Source organism: Orbicella faveolata, unplaced genomic scaffold (genome assembly GCF_042242905.1).
Source record: "Orbicella faveolata isolate gen_17 unplaced genomic scaffold, um_ofav_v1 contig_35, whole genome shotgun sequence".
In the NCBI taxonomy this organism is placed as follows: domain Eukaryota; kingdom Metazoa; phylum Cnidaria; class Anthozoa; order Scleractinia; family Merulinidae; genus Orbicella; species Orbicella faveolata.
Window position 1 is genome coordinate 3328821 of NW_028301564.1, and position 14790 is coordinate 3343610.

Below are 14790 nucleotides of genomic sequence, written 5' to 3' on the forward strand. Positions count from 1 at the left end.
GTATTTTCTTTAAAAAAGAGACAAGAAATTACTCGTTATCATGCAAAACATAAAATATTATTTACCACGATAAGAATTGTTACACTTTCCTCCATTTTCCCCCAGGTAAAAAATTAACAAAAAAGTAATCAAATAAGCCCAAATCAAATATTATTGTCATCACTATTGCATGTATACAAATTTTTATGATAACTTAAGTAAAATAAGCTAAGATATTCCAGGGTTCGTACACTTTCTTGTGGATAGAATTAAAGACTTTTTCCAGACTTTTTCCAGACCACTTTTTTTATTTTCCAGACTCAAGGTAACAATGAGATTCTTCATGGCCCGAGAAGAAATAACTGTCTTAACTATGAACACAATGAGTTAAAAAAATTCAGTTTCAGCTGTTTAATTCTTAACTTACAGTGACACAACCAAAACATAGCAGTATACTAATGTCTACCATTAAGCAAATAAAATTTATACCAAGAATCAATTCAACCAAAACCCAAAACACAAAGTATAAAAACAAGTGATAAAAATTTAGGCAAAGAATTAAACTGAATTACAACATATCATTACATTGCAATAAATCCATCAAGCCAAATAAAGAAATATTTCATCTACAGGTGGCATGAAAACTTTCCAAAAGTAGCCCCATTTAATAAACCAAACCTGCCAACTAACCTCTGTCTTGAGAATATAAAACTCCTCTTCTACTGTACTTAAATAATGACTTTCTTTTTCACTAATTAAAAGTGAAGATTTTTTATAACCCTACAGTACTGTACAAAAATGTGGTACCAAAATGGCTACATATATCTTCTAAATAAGTTATAAAATAAGCTGAGAAATGTTATCAGAAATTCATCCCATTCAGGGTAAAACTACCAAATATTTGATGTGAAAATTATATTGCGCTATCATCTGCAAGCATTTTGTTAAAAATAATTATTTACTAGGAAAGGAGCAAGCCTCAATTTAAGAAATACAAACAACAGAGCCCACAATCTCTAAAAAATTTTTGTCGCAACAGGATTCAAAGCCAAACTTGAAAAAGTGATCAAGTTTGTCTGTATAGTCCACAGCAATTCTACTTGCCGTCAATGACTGCCAATCCTTCCTAACAGATTCCTGTCAAGTTTTACAAGTAGCCCTTACTAAAAATTCAACCCATTACTGTTGGGTCTATTCCAATAATAATAATAGGTTAAGACTTTAGAGCTTTCAAAATTCATGCTGGTTCACATCAACCACAAATCTTGCTGACTTGGCAATGACTGTTAGCTGGTGCCAGAAACAATTCTCCAGTATTTTCACAAATACAGACTTCCCGGACATTTCCATCAGGAGATCCACTGTTTGAAGTACCTCTTTGCAGATTTTTAAATGAAATTTGCTGTGCATCCAGCAAGACCTGAAAACATTAATCAGCAGTGAAATGTTATAAAACAATACAGGAATTCCCAAAGACAATATTCTTATTTTCTTTACTTCAAAGATGAATTACTTACATTTTCTTTACATTTAAGTGATAAGTACATAATAAAACATCTGTGAATTTCTGCATCATGAGGTCATAAAAATAAACTACAAACTAAGGTATTAGTTTCTGTAAAAATTGTTGGGCTGCACCAGCAAGCAAAACACTATTTATTATAACCAGAATTTGATAAAAGTAAATTAACTGCCACACTGAGATAGTAAAGCTGTCATTTCAAGCATCAAACCTTTGTCAGAGGAAGCAAAATGTTAATGGCACATTTCCTATAATCAACAGAATGTACTCTAAGTTATGTATTTAGCAATTGGACTGCTATAATCCTTACAAGCTATGAAATCTTCATACCTTTCCATTCATGGACTTGATTGTCACATCCTTTAGACTTGTAATGCCCACACTTCCAGCAGCAGATTTGAAGGACATGCCATCTGGAGCATCCATGTGAAGGGACCTGGTCAGGGATGCCAATCTCAGGTCCTTCTTGGGAGGGGCCCTCAGGCTCTCTGTCTCAACTGAACCACTGAAATGAGCTCCATTGGGACCTGAAATAACAAATGTACACTGTACATTACACAGGGCTCACTGCTGTAATAACAATGCAAACATATGATTGAAAAACAAATTCTTCTTAGATAAAGGCATACAATGGTTCATCATGTACTTCTGAGAATTTGATGATAAATCTATTGAAAACAGAAACAGCTAGCTGATAAATTTCTAGTCAATCACTTTAATTCTCTCCCAGCCAACCTGTACTCTTTGTCACATACAGTTGAACCTCCCATAAGCGCTTACGGGAGGTGGTCGCTTACAAGAGCTTAGACCATATTGGGGTAAAATTTTGCCTCATTAGCATATGGTAATGCAGAGACTTACCCCATGTTTTAAATGTTTTATTCATGTGAAAAGTCAATTCCAAGAAAAAACTGGGTACTATCAATTGGGAGATTTCCATCTCTTGTACTACCCAGGAATGCAATAATGTTACAACACCTTATTATTCACTTTCCATTCTATTATCTGTCAAGTGATCACTTACAGGAGGTTAAAAACAAAAGAAAATTTCAAACTTTTAGTTCTAAAAGTGGTTGCGGACACTTACAAGAGGTTCCAAAAATAGCAATTTGATTTGGAAACTTTTTGTATTTTAGAATTTAACTGGTCGCCAAGGAGAGGTGGTCGCCTACGAGAGGTGGTTGTAACCAGAGGTTCAACTGTATTTTTAACCCGCATATCTCCTTCCAGCTCAGTCAACAACTGCCAAATATCTGAGGCCGCACTTATCAATGAATTGAATTTATGCAAATTTAATTTGCTAACTCGAGGACCTGGTTGTTCTTAAGTTATCCACCGGATAAAATTTTAATTTCTATTTCATGGATAAGCCTTGAAAAAACAAACTATGCTTAGCCTATCCACTGTATAGTGATTTATTCCATGGATAGCATAATTCATCCATTGAAAAACTGGATCAGGACCAAGAAGTAAAAAAAAATTAATAATAATTACTTAAAAACTCCAACTTGTCAGCTGCAAAGTGGATTTTATCCTTGTCAGCATACAAGATGTTTTTTCCTTGGTCAGTCTTTATAGAGAACTTCTGATTTCTGGCCACAACTTCATCATTTCCTACGAAGAGCTGACCAGTAATGTTTCCTCCAGAAGAGCGTGCATTAACTGTGACATTTGCTTTGGACTGAAGCTTAAGTTCAGAGTTCTGAAAACAAAGATGAAGAATCAGGCAAATATTGTGGTAACTAATTTTACACCAATATTGTACAGAAAACTGACCTGAAAAACGGTGGAATTTTGGCCAACCTTTTAGGGCCAGAGAAATGCAAGCATAGTTAACTTTAGCTCCTGCATTTGCTGACAATGCATGCCTAATTTATCAGCAAAGGTCTAAAAGGGTCAATGTAATGAATTAAAACTTTGTCGGACTAGTTTGCTCCATCCTTCTCAAACTCATTAATAATTTATCAAGTTTAAACAAAGGAAATTGTGACCATGACAGTGTTTGGATATCTGATCTTAATTAGCATATAGTTTTACAATTTTATTTCTTCATTTTCTCCTTACATCCAGTTTTGATTGAGAAGATATATCAAACACTCAAGACAGTGTTTGACCACATTTTAAAAACACCCCAAAGTTCGTCAAAAATACTCCGCTATTTTCAACTCTCTTCTCAGTGTTTGGAAGTGTGGTCAAACACAGTCTTTCATGTTTGATATGTTACATGAATTGGAGACATATTGGTGTCATTCTTTTCGCATGTCCATAGAATGAGCTGAAAATGACGGCCAAGCAATACTTCTGCCCCAATATGGACTAAGTGGTAACATAAGTACAGGCCTACACAATAATACATGTACAAATACCTCACCTGGCTTGGTCGTATCAAGTTTGCACGTAATTCATCAACAAATTCTGCTTCACCATAGTGCTTCAGACCTTGATCAGTTATTCTAAGTTTACCCATACCATCCTGGAAATTATACAACAGCAATGTTTAGTAAAGCCACAAATTGTAATTTTTCAAATTCGTCGTTTCTAATCCATGTTAATCTTCTCCATCCTAAGCCATCCTTGTTCCTTTATGGTTTATCATTATGTCTTTGGTGTTTTTCTATCTTATTAAACTGTTATTTTCTGATTTCCTACCATTGAAAGGTAATTTTTATGTGGCCAAAATAACTCAAAATACCGTGACTGAGCCCCTTTAAAGTTTATAGCTAAATAATCATTTATGTGTCCTAGACAACACAAATTAAAACTATTTCCTTAAAACCAAGTTCAATTCTAATTAAACTAAGCAATCTTGTTTTACAAAAAAGATCACTGAGAAGTCCCAGAAGTTGCAACCCTCATTTAGCATTGTACTATTAACACTTCAATGATGGAATATCAATGATATTTACCAAATTAAAGTCCATAACTCTCATGACCCAAATAACGAGAGAAAGATTGACGATGGTGACAACCATGATGAGTAAAATAAGGAAGTAGATGCATCGCTTTCTCCAGCCATATATACCAATCTTGTAAATAACAGTCGCAGGGTCCTGGTTATTCCAGTCTACTTCATCTGTTGCTTGTGCTGGCATTTTGATCAGTCTTTAGTTTATTTTTCCCTACCTATCATAAATTATATAAAGACACACATGTTTTAGTCTATATCAGCAGCCACTAAGGAATTACAATCAGTGCAATATATTAATAATATAATTTGACATGGTAACTTTTCATGAGATTGGTGCCCTAAAACTGAGGGCACTTACATGTAACTTTATGTGGTTTCTATGAGGTAAAGCAACTAGGATGGGCAGTTAGTTCATCGCAGGTCACACAGTTAACCCATCTCCTTCCCACACCCCCTAGCCCCTTCAAGGTTTTATCATTTTATCCTTGACTGGCATTTGGTGTTATATACTTGTAAATCTGCGTGGAGAGAGACACTATGAGAGTTAGTGTCTATTGCTCAAGAACACAACACAATGAGACCAGCTGGGGCTATAACCGAGATTCCTGTAACTGAAGTGCAACTCGCTAACTATTAAGCTGCAAGATCCACTTAAATAAACTCCCTATTTAAAAAGGATTCAGAGCGCCTGACCCATATGACATTTAGACTTCACCAAAAGTAATGCTGAGCTATGTGCATAATGGAGCAGAAACACTGTCTGAAGTAATGATATGTATTAATTAGTGTCTATTTTAAGCAACTGTCAGTACAAGTAGGATACAACTACAGGTAAAAGATAGATTTTGTTGCTATGTACTGAATGTACATTAAGTATTTCCCTGTCCTACTTCAATTTTGCTTGTCTCAAACTATACCTACTGGGCCAGAAGATAAAAGCCAAACACTGGATGAGCAATATGTTCATCACTGACTCTATATAATATAACTAATGACCATCAATGTAGTAGTTTACTAATTGGTCAAAACAATGCTTTCAGCAATAATTGAAATCTAATATACTGAGTATAAACTGTAAGCTCTAAAATATTCATGTAAGACACCTCAGTCTTGGAAGCAACAGATACAGAATCAAATAGGCCACAAGATTCTATTCTCTTGCAACAACTCTGTTTTTGACAAATGAGTTGGTGTAAAAAATTGATTCTCAGCTGTTTACAAGATACCCATGATTGAATAGACAGCAAGCATTTTTCAAATTATAAAACTGAAATGATACCCCTAAATCTATATGTACAGGGGGTTCACATATCAAGCTTACAGTCACAATCACAGCTTGAGTAGAACACACCAGAAGAAATGTTATCCTGATCAAAAATCTCCACAAACACACTCATCTACACTTGAAAATTAATTGTGACACATGTAAACTAAAGGTAATCCAATTAGGGAGTTACTAAGTTACCTTTGCAAACAGAGCCAGAGAAAAATGTAAGGTCGCATAAGCGATGAATCCGATGGGAGTGCAGCTCATACAAAGGACAAAGAAATCTGCGCGCTTTGATTTTAAGACGCATTAACTAATGGGCGTAAACGATATGGAGATATGAACGAATTCTGTCACCTTCTCCAAGCTAATATCTTCGACAGGAATTCACTATTTACAAACAGTTGATCACGACAATAATACCACGAAAGGCGTTACCTCTATCTTAAGGTTAAAATTATTAGCTAAAACAAGAAAGCCCCTCGTTATTTTGATTTTGATAAGACAGCTTTCCGGCGGTTGTAAAGTTGTCGTGTACGATGAGAGATCGTGCCAACGTCCTCCAAGTACTCTGATTAACTCTCCCTGATAAAACGCAGATAAATTAGGAGATAGTATGCTCTGTTTTTTAGATTTTTTCAAGTTTTACCTGGCTGTGCAGAGTACAGCAAAACAATTACTCCTTCAACAAACTACTCCAGTGAAATATGCGTAATTACAAATGACAGAAAAAAAAATCATTCGTGCTCCAAACTACGAAAGGAATGTCGCATGGCGAACGTAAACACACGTTTTCCGGGCGCTACACACAAAATAAGGACAACATCACATTGAATTTGAATACTACTTACCTAAAGGCAATCTTTTCGACCAAATGCTGTCTCTCTGAGAGCTGAAGACGGAACGCACAGACGATATACTACCCGTGCAGAAACAGTAAACAGTGTTAGGGAACGAGTGAAGCGTTCATAATTTTGTGGTTTGGAGGGGAGGCTACCAAGTAATGCGTGGGATTTCTGTGTTTCCTTCCCGCTCATGAACTCCAACAACACCTATTTAGAAAACAACCCTAATAAGAAGATACGCGCGCTGATTGGTTAAAAATCGTGTTTCTGTTTCTTAATTAGATTATTCACTCTCAATTTCTATCGCGTGATAGTTGACAAGGGCGCAGCCCGAGTCAACTGTCACGCATAGAAATTGAGAGTGAATAATCTAATTGTTTTCGTATAAATCTACCAGTCGTTCAAAACTTTACCGAAATCCTCTTCACAGACCCTTCGAAAAGGCCAAGAAGCGGCCGTTATTTTGTTAGGAAGGGCATGCTGCTACGCTACTCACTATCTATCACAGATTAGTAGAATTCTACTGGTATACTAGTGCAAATGCTGTAATCTGATTGGCTGAGCCATTGAACACTATCAGCCATTAGAGTGCAGTGGCTGGAAGTCGTCTAGGAAATGGCTACGGTTTTTTCGTTTTTCGTTTTCCACGATCTCCGGCCTTTCCCTACATCAAGGTACTACGGAAAGCCGTAAAAATCTGGAGCAAAAGTTTATCTTTCAAATCGTCACTCAACGGTATCAACGAGCGCTTTTCATTCAATTAATTTATACTTGTTTTTCACGTTACCATGTTACCACCAATAGCCTAGCTCCATATTCTGTGTATAAACCATACACAACCCACGATTCCTCGATTCGCTGATGGGGAGTAACGTTGCTTTACAAGTCTGCAAATGTGAAAATTTGTTCAGAAAAACAAAATATACAATGAAACCTGTATTAAGCAGACACCCTTGGGACCCTTACTAGTGCCCCGTAACACAGGGTGTCCATTCTAAACAGGTTCAGCAATAATAGTTAATTATGAACCCTTTTGTACCACAGTGTAAGATGAAAGACTGCTCATGGCACAATGTCCACCAGACAGTCAATGCATCAATCTGGATTAATATACTTAGCTTAAAACGACATCGCTGAACAATTAATGTTAAAGGTGTCTGAACTGAGCTTTTAGAAGTAAAAAGCCTTAAAGTGTCCACTTATTGCAGGTTTTGTGTAACAAAATGGCTTAATATTGGTGTCCGCGTTCGCTTAACAGAGGTGTCCACTGAATGCAGGTTTATTGTACAGTGAATATGGGAGGAAAATTTGGGACTCAAGCCGGTGTCCACTAATAGAGGGTGTCCGCTTAATATGGGGTCCGCTTAATACAGGTTTCACTGCAGATCGTTTTCACTGTCAGGCAATAAAAAAATAAATCGAAAACCATCCAGTGGAAAAAGCTAAGAAATTGTGATGTTATAGAAGATAACTAAATAAGACACTTCTCCAAGTCTTAGGCCTATGCGTTTCCCCAAACTTCAGATATTCGTCGAAATGCTTCGCAGAAATTTACAGAGCCCAGTATGAGAGCGCCATGTTGGTGTACATCCGTGGTACACCAATATGGCGGCCGGAAAATGATGTAAACATCAGGGCTGGGTTGTTCAAATCTCGATTGCGCTAACCCAGGATTAGCGAGAATTTCGATTTCATTTTTGGAACTTTTTAGTGAAGTTTTCTGTTTATATTGTTTGACCGACAGTTTTGAGTTTGAATAATCACATACTACACAAAATATAAAGTAAAGCGGTGAAAAACATTTCTATACGACAAAAATTAATACTTCGTTTAACTTTTAATCCTGGGTTAGCGTTAACCGGGTTGTTCCAAAGAACCCGGCCTTGGAACTAATATACTTTGGCTATCTAGACGACTGATTATAGGTACTGAACAAACGAACATTTTCATAAGCACATTTCCGAATGCTCTAACTTCTAAAAAGGCTCAAAATCATGAGATAAGTATATATTTTTCAACAAACTCGATCGTAGCCTTGTGTTAAGCACCTCCGTAACCCTGAAATTCAAAATAATAATAATAATAATAATAATAGATTTGTATAGCGCCATATCCATGGCTCATGGCGCTTTACAGTAAAAAATGTTATTAAAAATAAAATTTACATTAAAATTTACATCAGTGATAAAAAAATTACTAACAAATAAAATAGCTAAGCTGTAAAAATGAAAGTAAAACTAGGAATCATTAAAACCTTTAAATAAAAACTGACTAACTTAACTAAGTGGCTGACTAACTAACTAGCTAAACTATCTAATCTACTAATTAACTAACTAACCAAAAGTCTAGTTATAAAATTTGTTAAAAAGATATGTTTTTATACAAGTCTTAAAATCTGATAGCGAGCCGCTCCCTCTTATATTGTTCGGAAGAGAGTTCCATAGGCTAGGTGCTACAAAAGAGAAACACCTATGACCATAGCCTATTAACTTGACAGGTGGTACTTTCAAGAGGTTTTTGGAGGAGGATCGAAGATTTCTGCTTGGTACATAAGGCTCTAGCAGTTCAGTAATGTAATTAGGTGCCTGGCCGTTGAGCGCTTTATAGGTTAATGCTCAGCTGGTTTCCAAACGAAGCACGCTACTGAGCTGTAAAATTGCAAACAGATATAAATCTACCGGGGGGGGGGGGGGGGGCTCTTCAGTTTTGGATTATAGAAAGAGATGACGTGACGTGAAAATGATCTATAGCTGGTTTTAGCTCTTTTTATAGCTAAACTTCTGCAGTCATAACCATTGAACCGCTATACTACTTGGTTTTCATTTTCGTTTAAACAGCGCGCGTTAACAGCCGGTTATAAGTGAAAGCGTACCTTGGTCTCAACTGTTACGGTACAGGTATAATTTGACGTTTCAGTCAACTTCTTAAATTATCAGCAACAAGTTTCCGTTGCGTTAGACTGATTTTATAAGCCTATTAATACTGATGTCACCGGAAGGAAGAACATAGGTGAAATAACAACATATTTAACAATTATTCACTGAAGTGGGGGTGAATAGTGATGGATATTTACCGAGCCGTGAAGCGGCGAGGAAAATATCCATCACTTTCACCGACACTGAGGTGAATAATTGTTTTAGTATATACCACACAAGCTGAATAATTAGCGGACCAAAACTTTATTTTATGTGTGAAAAGTGGTCGGAAATTTTAAAATCTCTGGCGCCGGCTGCTCGGAGGTGAATAGTACTAACTAATCACCTCCGAGTTAACCAATCAGAGCGCGCAAAAAGCACTATTCACTTGTGTGGTATATACTAATATGGAATATCAATATTGGACTGTTCATTTAGCCACCAGTTTACTTTAGTGCACTTGGTTTATCAGAGTCGCCTGTTTAGGATCGTCTGCGAGAAAGAGTCGATCTTAAGGTGAGCCATTTGAACATTAATGTTAAAACTGTAACATCAGGACAAGCAAATTCTTTCCAGGGCTGAGCACACCTACGCCATAACCATTATGCAGTTTCAATTGGAATCAACAGAAAGTTTTGAAAGTTGAAATTTGGAACTTGCGTCCGTTAACCGGCTCCTACTGCCAGTAGCCGTCTGTCGTTGGTAAGCGTCAAAACTCGCCAGCGGGTTCTAAGAAAGGACACCTTAATATAAATAAGTTGTCTCCAGACGAAGAAGAAACACTCAAGAATGTACCTCCGCCATTTTGATTACATGGAATTTCCGCATCCGAGTTCTCGTCACTTTCTAACTTTCTTGTGGATATGATAATGATCCAAAAACAAACCTCAGTGCGTTCAGAATTTGTTGCTATTATAGTGTTCAGCCAGCTAAAGGTAACACATTCACATTTCCCATTAAAACTTAGAACTTGCAACTTTTTTCGCCAGGCTTAGAGAGTCATTTAAATAAGGTACTCACCGACATCACTGTCATATTTCTGGCTTTTTTATGGAACATTTCGATAAAGTGCGTAATCTAAGGGAAAGTATTTTACGAGAACCGGCTGGCAAGATTGAGAGATCACACGTTCCAGCGAACGAGTAAAATACACGGAATTAAATGTATTAACTACTTCAAATATTTCACAGGCACCTGACCAGTTAAGCTTTATTTTGACGGTGTAATTTCATTTCGGGGAGGGAAGGGGGGCTAGTAAATTATTGCTGTCGTTCATGCGTTTTACAAACAGCTGTTGCTGCCACAACGAATCGAATGTTATTCTTAAACAAAAAAAAGAATGCAACTTTTTGTTTTACCCATTTAAAAGAATTTAAATAACACAAAATGAGATCCGAATTAGTAACACTGCTTGCATTATTTGAATCATTCGAAGTAATGGAAAGCTTATCCAGTCGGAAATTAGTATAAATCTACTAACGTTCTATTACGAATGCCGTTCTCTTATTGGCTACGCTACTTGCTATCTATTCTGTACGATGCTCCACAAGGGACACGCTGCAAATTACAAAAACTAGCTGCAAATAAAAAATGAAACGCCGCAAATAAAAAAGAATCGTTGCAAATAAGAAATGAAATCCCTCATCAGCTATCACGCAATAGAAATCTCGAGCTCATAATCTAATTGTTAATTAGAAAGACTATTAATATAGGTAATCATACGGTTTCGAGTTCAATTTGGAATTAATTTGCACGAGTGAGTTTTTCAAAAAGTTGAAATTGCACGAGCCGCTTCGGCGAGTGTAATTTCAGCTTTTTGAAAAACTCACAAGTGCAAATTAACTCCAAATTGAACGAGAAAAACCGTATGATTACTTATTAATAATATAAACATGAAAAAATTCGCGCGGAGGAAGTGCCGCAAGATCTTTCTTGAAGTCATTTTTTTTCTCCTTTGAGAAAACTTTTTGCAAAGTTTCAGCACAAAATTTTCGTCATCATTTTACGTGATATCATTTTCTCAGAAAATTTCCTATTTTCTTTCAGTGAATCATAATCCAGAATTTCGATGTGTAATTTGCACTGGTGTTACACTTTTTGCACTGATGTTACACTTTTTGCACTGGTGTTACACTTGAACTGCACAGCTCTTAGCCAATCAGAATCGAGTAATTTTTTCATATGTATTATTATTTAAAGAACCACTATGATCAAATTCTCGATATCCATTTTTTTACGTTTTCGTACACAATAGGTCTTTTCTAGATTTCTTGCCAAATTTCAATCCATTACGAGCATTAGAACTCATGTTTTTTGAATTTACGGCCGCCTTTAATTTTCCTTGTTTCAAAATTGGAGAAAATGACGTCATTTTCTCAAAAATACCACACGGGTTGAAGTTATAATAACAGCAATTCGCATAAAAAGTAACAAAAACTTTGGTTCATATATTCGTGTAATTTTCTACATTAATTGTTATTATAATTTCAACCCGTGCGTATTTTTGAGAAAATGACATCATTTTCTCAAATTCTCAACAAGGACTTGGGACAAGGAAAATTAATGGCGGCCGTAAATTCTTGGAAATTAAGGTCCAAAACCGCGAGGTCTAATGTTCGTAAATAATAGATTGAAATTTGGCAAGATATCTAGGAAAGACCTATTGTGTATGAAAATGTAAAGAAATGGATATCGAGAATTTCATCATAGTGGCACTTCAAGCTAAAGGCAGTCTAATCAAATTTAATCTAACAGGAATAATGTCTTCATAGGTTGAGGTCAAACCCACGTCACTAAAATGTGTTCCCTTAATCCTTTGCGGCATTTATTGCTGACAGTTGCAAGTCTGGACGATCAGACAACCGAATTGTTCGAAACATTTGAGCACGTGGAGACTGGCAAGATAGAGATGGGGGAACTAAAGCTCCTTACGCTTCCAAATGGTGTAGAAATTAAGTTCGAGGTAATCATAGCGCTTGCCGGAGATTTCTATGGTTTACCGAATCAACCAATTATCGATCCGGCTTTCAACGATGTTGACCAAGAGGATTCTGGTAGGCACCAGCGCTTCAGAGACGCTTACAACACTCTGGCACGCACACCGAAGAAGGAGTTACAGAATGAGTTAAACAAGCTGTTGGCCACGTTAGAGAAAGAACGCGAGGCTGGTGCGGCTGTTGATGCAAGCATATGGGACGCAATTACTGGCGGTGTATGGGTTGCTGGTGTACCAGTCAAACTAGGCAGGATGATGCAATTGGCTGAAAACAACCACGATCATTTCCTTCCTCATGCAAAAGACGCGTACCTAACTGGTCATCAGCTAGCGATTGACAAAGCGAGAGAGGCTGGTAGCTATAGCGGGCATGATAAAGACAAGCCCAAGATGCTTCTTCATGAAGCAATTTCGTTGGAGGCGTTTTCCTGCCATTTCCTCACTGATAGTTTTGCCAGTGGTCACATAAGGTAAACAGCGCCGTTTGTAATAAACGGTTTTCAGCAATATAGTTTGTTCCTTGATAGAAGCGGGAATTCGCTTCTGTTCCTTCATGAACTGATAAATAAATAAATAAATTAATTAACTAACTAGTACAAATTAATTAATTAATTATTAATAGTTATTATTATAATTATTGTTATTATTACTATTATTATTATTATTATTATTAAATTAAACTTGAATGATGGAGTGTTACTTCTTACCACTTACTTTTTATCTTATATAGTTTATACTTTCCGCTTCGATTTTCATACTTGTTATGACTAATTATTAAGTGGTGTCATTAGTTCTTAGTTGGTTATTTTCACTTTAAACATTTCTTTGGCAACAATATTTACTTTGTGCGTTGTTTTAAGCTGTATCCTCTCCAAGAACCAGTCAAGTCGTTTGCTTGAATCAAATTTTGATCTTCAAAAACCACTGTAAAACTTTCTTTGTTTGTAGAACGCCACGAGTTGAGCTGGGAAAGGCGACTACGGTGGGGAAAGTTGGCCACTTGCTCTGTAAGTACATGCACGATGAAGACAACACGCATGGTCTGCGTGTCCAGAACAAGAGGGGAGACAAGTAGATTTCATATGGCGACGGCATGCTGCTGAAAGAAGAGAGCGGAAGTAATCTTATGATTGCACAAGAGGCTGTTGGGAAATCCAGTGACCAGGTGTACGAGGCCTACAAAAATCCCAACCAGACTCTTGACCCTGCTGTGGTGACCGATCTGATACCGTTTGTTGACCAGGAAGAGAAAAACAACTCTCCGTTGTTTCAAGTTAAAGATGGCAAGCTGCACAGACGATCAGACATCAATAATCTTCAGGACACAGAAACAGTCACCAATTGGTGGGGGATAACGACAGCAGCGAAACTGCAGACTTACAATCCCAAAAATTCCGCCATATAGTCATCAAGAGCTTAAAAAAAACCCTGTGTGCTTTAAGTGATCTGTGAACCTGGCAACCCCCTTCAGTTGCTGGAGTGTGTGTTCCGAGTTCTACGTAGTTCATCCATCTGCGTCAGTAACCCATGCTAAAGGTAATATATAGGCTGGATAGTAGCTTAAGAGAGGAGTGAAATAACCCATGCAAAAAACTTGCGAATTACATTAGATATACGATAAGATAGCAGTAATAGTGATGTCAAGAATTGATTGTGGCTTTTTAGAAATGATACGAAAATCTAAGGAAGATCGGAGCACAAAAACTGATCCTATAGACAGAGTAAAAAAATGTTACTTCTCACCCGAAGAGGGGTAATTGATTTTAACCTAATAAGAGTTCGATAGCGTGTCGATAAGGTGTCCTTCGATTTACACGAATCTCCATTTCCTTGCTTTTTTGCAATTGGTACAATGTAGGCTCCAACAATAGCGGTAGTCTAATTTCCCTTTTGGACGGATTAAACTGCATTAACAGAATTCAGTGAATGATATACACATTTACAAGTGTTTACCCGGTGAAACGAGTGTTAAACTTTTCTTATGATCATTAAAGTATTAGGAGTGTCAGATATGCCTCGTTTTCTTTTAAATCCTTGTTTCACAGCGAAATGTATTTCACAACCTCGTCCCCGGGGTGCTTTTCCCTCTTCATACAACCCTCAGTTTTTATTCCCTCGAAAAATGCTTTTGGAAATTACCTTCTAACTTCAAAGGGCATCCGTTTTCTTCCCCAACCCCCCACCTTTTTGTTTTTTTTCCCATTCCGCTAAAAATAGATAGGTGAGACTAAAGCCGGAAAGAACTATCTCTCCACGTTGGCCAGAGTCGTAATCTTCATTTTGAGGCCATGGAGTTCACTCCTTAACACACTCTTTACAATATTAGTTTCGGGTGCGCTCTTTTAGGAGTATTACAGAA

At 36.9% G+C, this 14790-nt stretch overlaps 2 protein-coding genes across 4 annotated transcripts; one reads left to right on the plus strand and one right to left on the minus strand.

Annotated features, from left to right (window-relative positions):
- Positions 1-267: 267 nt before the first annotated feature.
- On the minus strand, positions 268-6669 carry LOC110048709 (zeta-sarcoglycan-like). Of its 3 annotated transcripts, none has more exons than XM_020754486.2 (6): positions 6528-6669; positions 4408-4624; positions 3873-3974; positions 2996-3203; positions 1832-2028; positions 268-1399 (listed from the first exon to the last, which is right to left on the minus strand). In XM_020754486.2, exons 2-6 carry the CDS (start codon positions 4591-4593, stop codon positions 1232-1234), a joined length of 861 nt encoding a protein of 286 aa, XP_020610145.1. In that variant the 5' UTR covers positions 4594-4624; positions 6528-6669; the 3' UTR covers positions 268-1231. The 3 variants fall into 3 exon arrangements, with proteins under 3 accessions (XP_020610145.1, XP_089129570.1, XP_020610146.1); XM_089273444.1 differs by lacking the exon at positions 6528-6669 and adding an exon at positions 6326-6346; XM_020754487.2 differs by lacking the exon at positions 6528-6669 and adding an exon at positions 5875-5958.
- Positions 6670-9852: 3183 nt separating this feature from the next.
- LOC110048698 (uncharacterized) lies at positions 9853-14441 on the plus strand. Its single transcript, XM_089274128.1, has 3 exons — positions 9853-9952; positions 12208-12901; positions 13380-14441. The coding sequence occupies exons 2-3, from the start codon at positions 12234-12236 to the stop codon at positions 13504-13506; spliced, it is 795 nt and encodes a 264-aa protein (XP_089130254.1). The 5' UTR covers positions 9853-9952; positions 12208-12233; the 3' UTR covers positions 13507-14441.
- Positions 14442-14790: the final 349 nt, after the last annotated feature.

Coding starts and splice junctions, on each gene's coding strand:
- LOC110048709 (XM_020754486.2), bottom strand. CDS start 4,593: ATGCCAGCACAAGCAACAGATGAAGTAGACTGGAATAACCAGGACCCT. Junction 3,975..4,407: donor GAGTTATGGACTTTAATTTG/GTAAATATCATT, acceptor TATAATTTCCAG/GATGGTATGGGTAAACTTAG. Junction 3,204..3,872: donor ACTTGATACGACCAAGCCAG/GTGAGGTATTTG, acceptor CTTTGTTTTCAG/AACTCTGAACTTAAGCTTCA.
- LOC110048698 (XM_089274128.1), top strand. CDS start 12,234: ATGTGTTCCCTTAATCCTTTGCGGCATTTATTGCTGACAGTTGCAAGT. Junction 12,902..13,379: donor TTTGCCAGTGGTCACATAAG/GTAAACAGCGCC, acceptor CTTTGTTTGTAG/AACGCCACGAGTTGAGCTGG.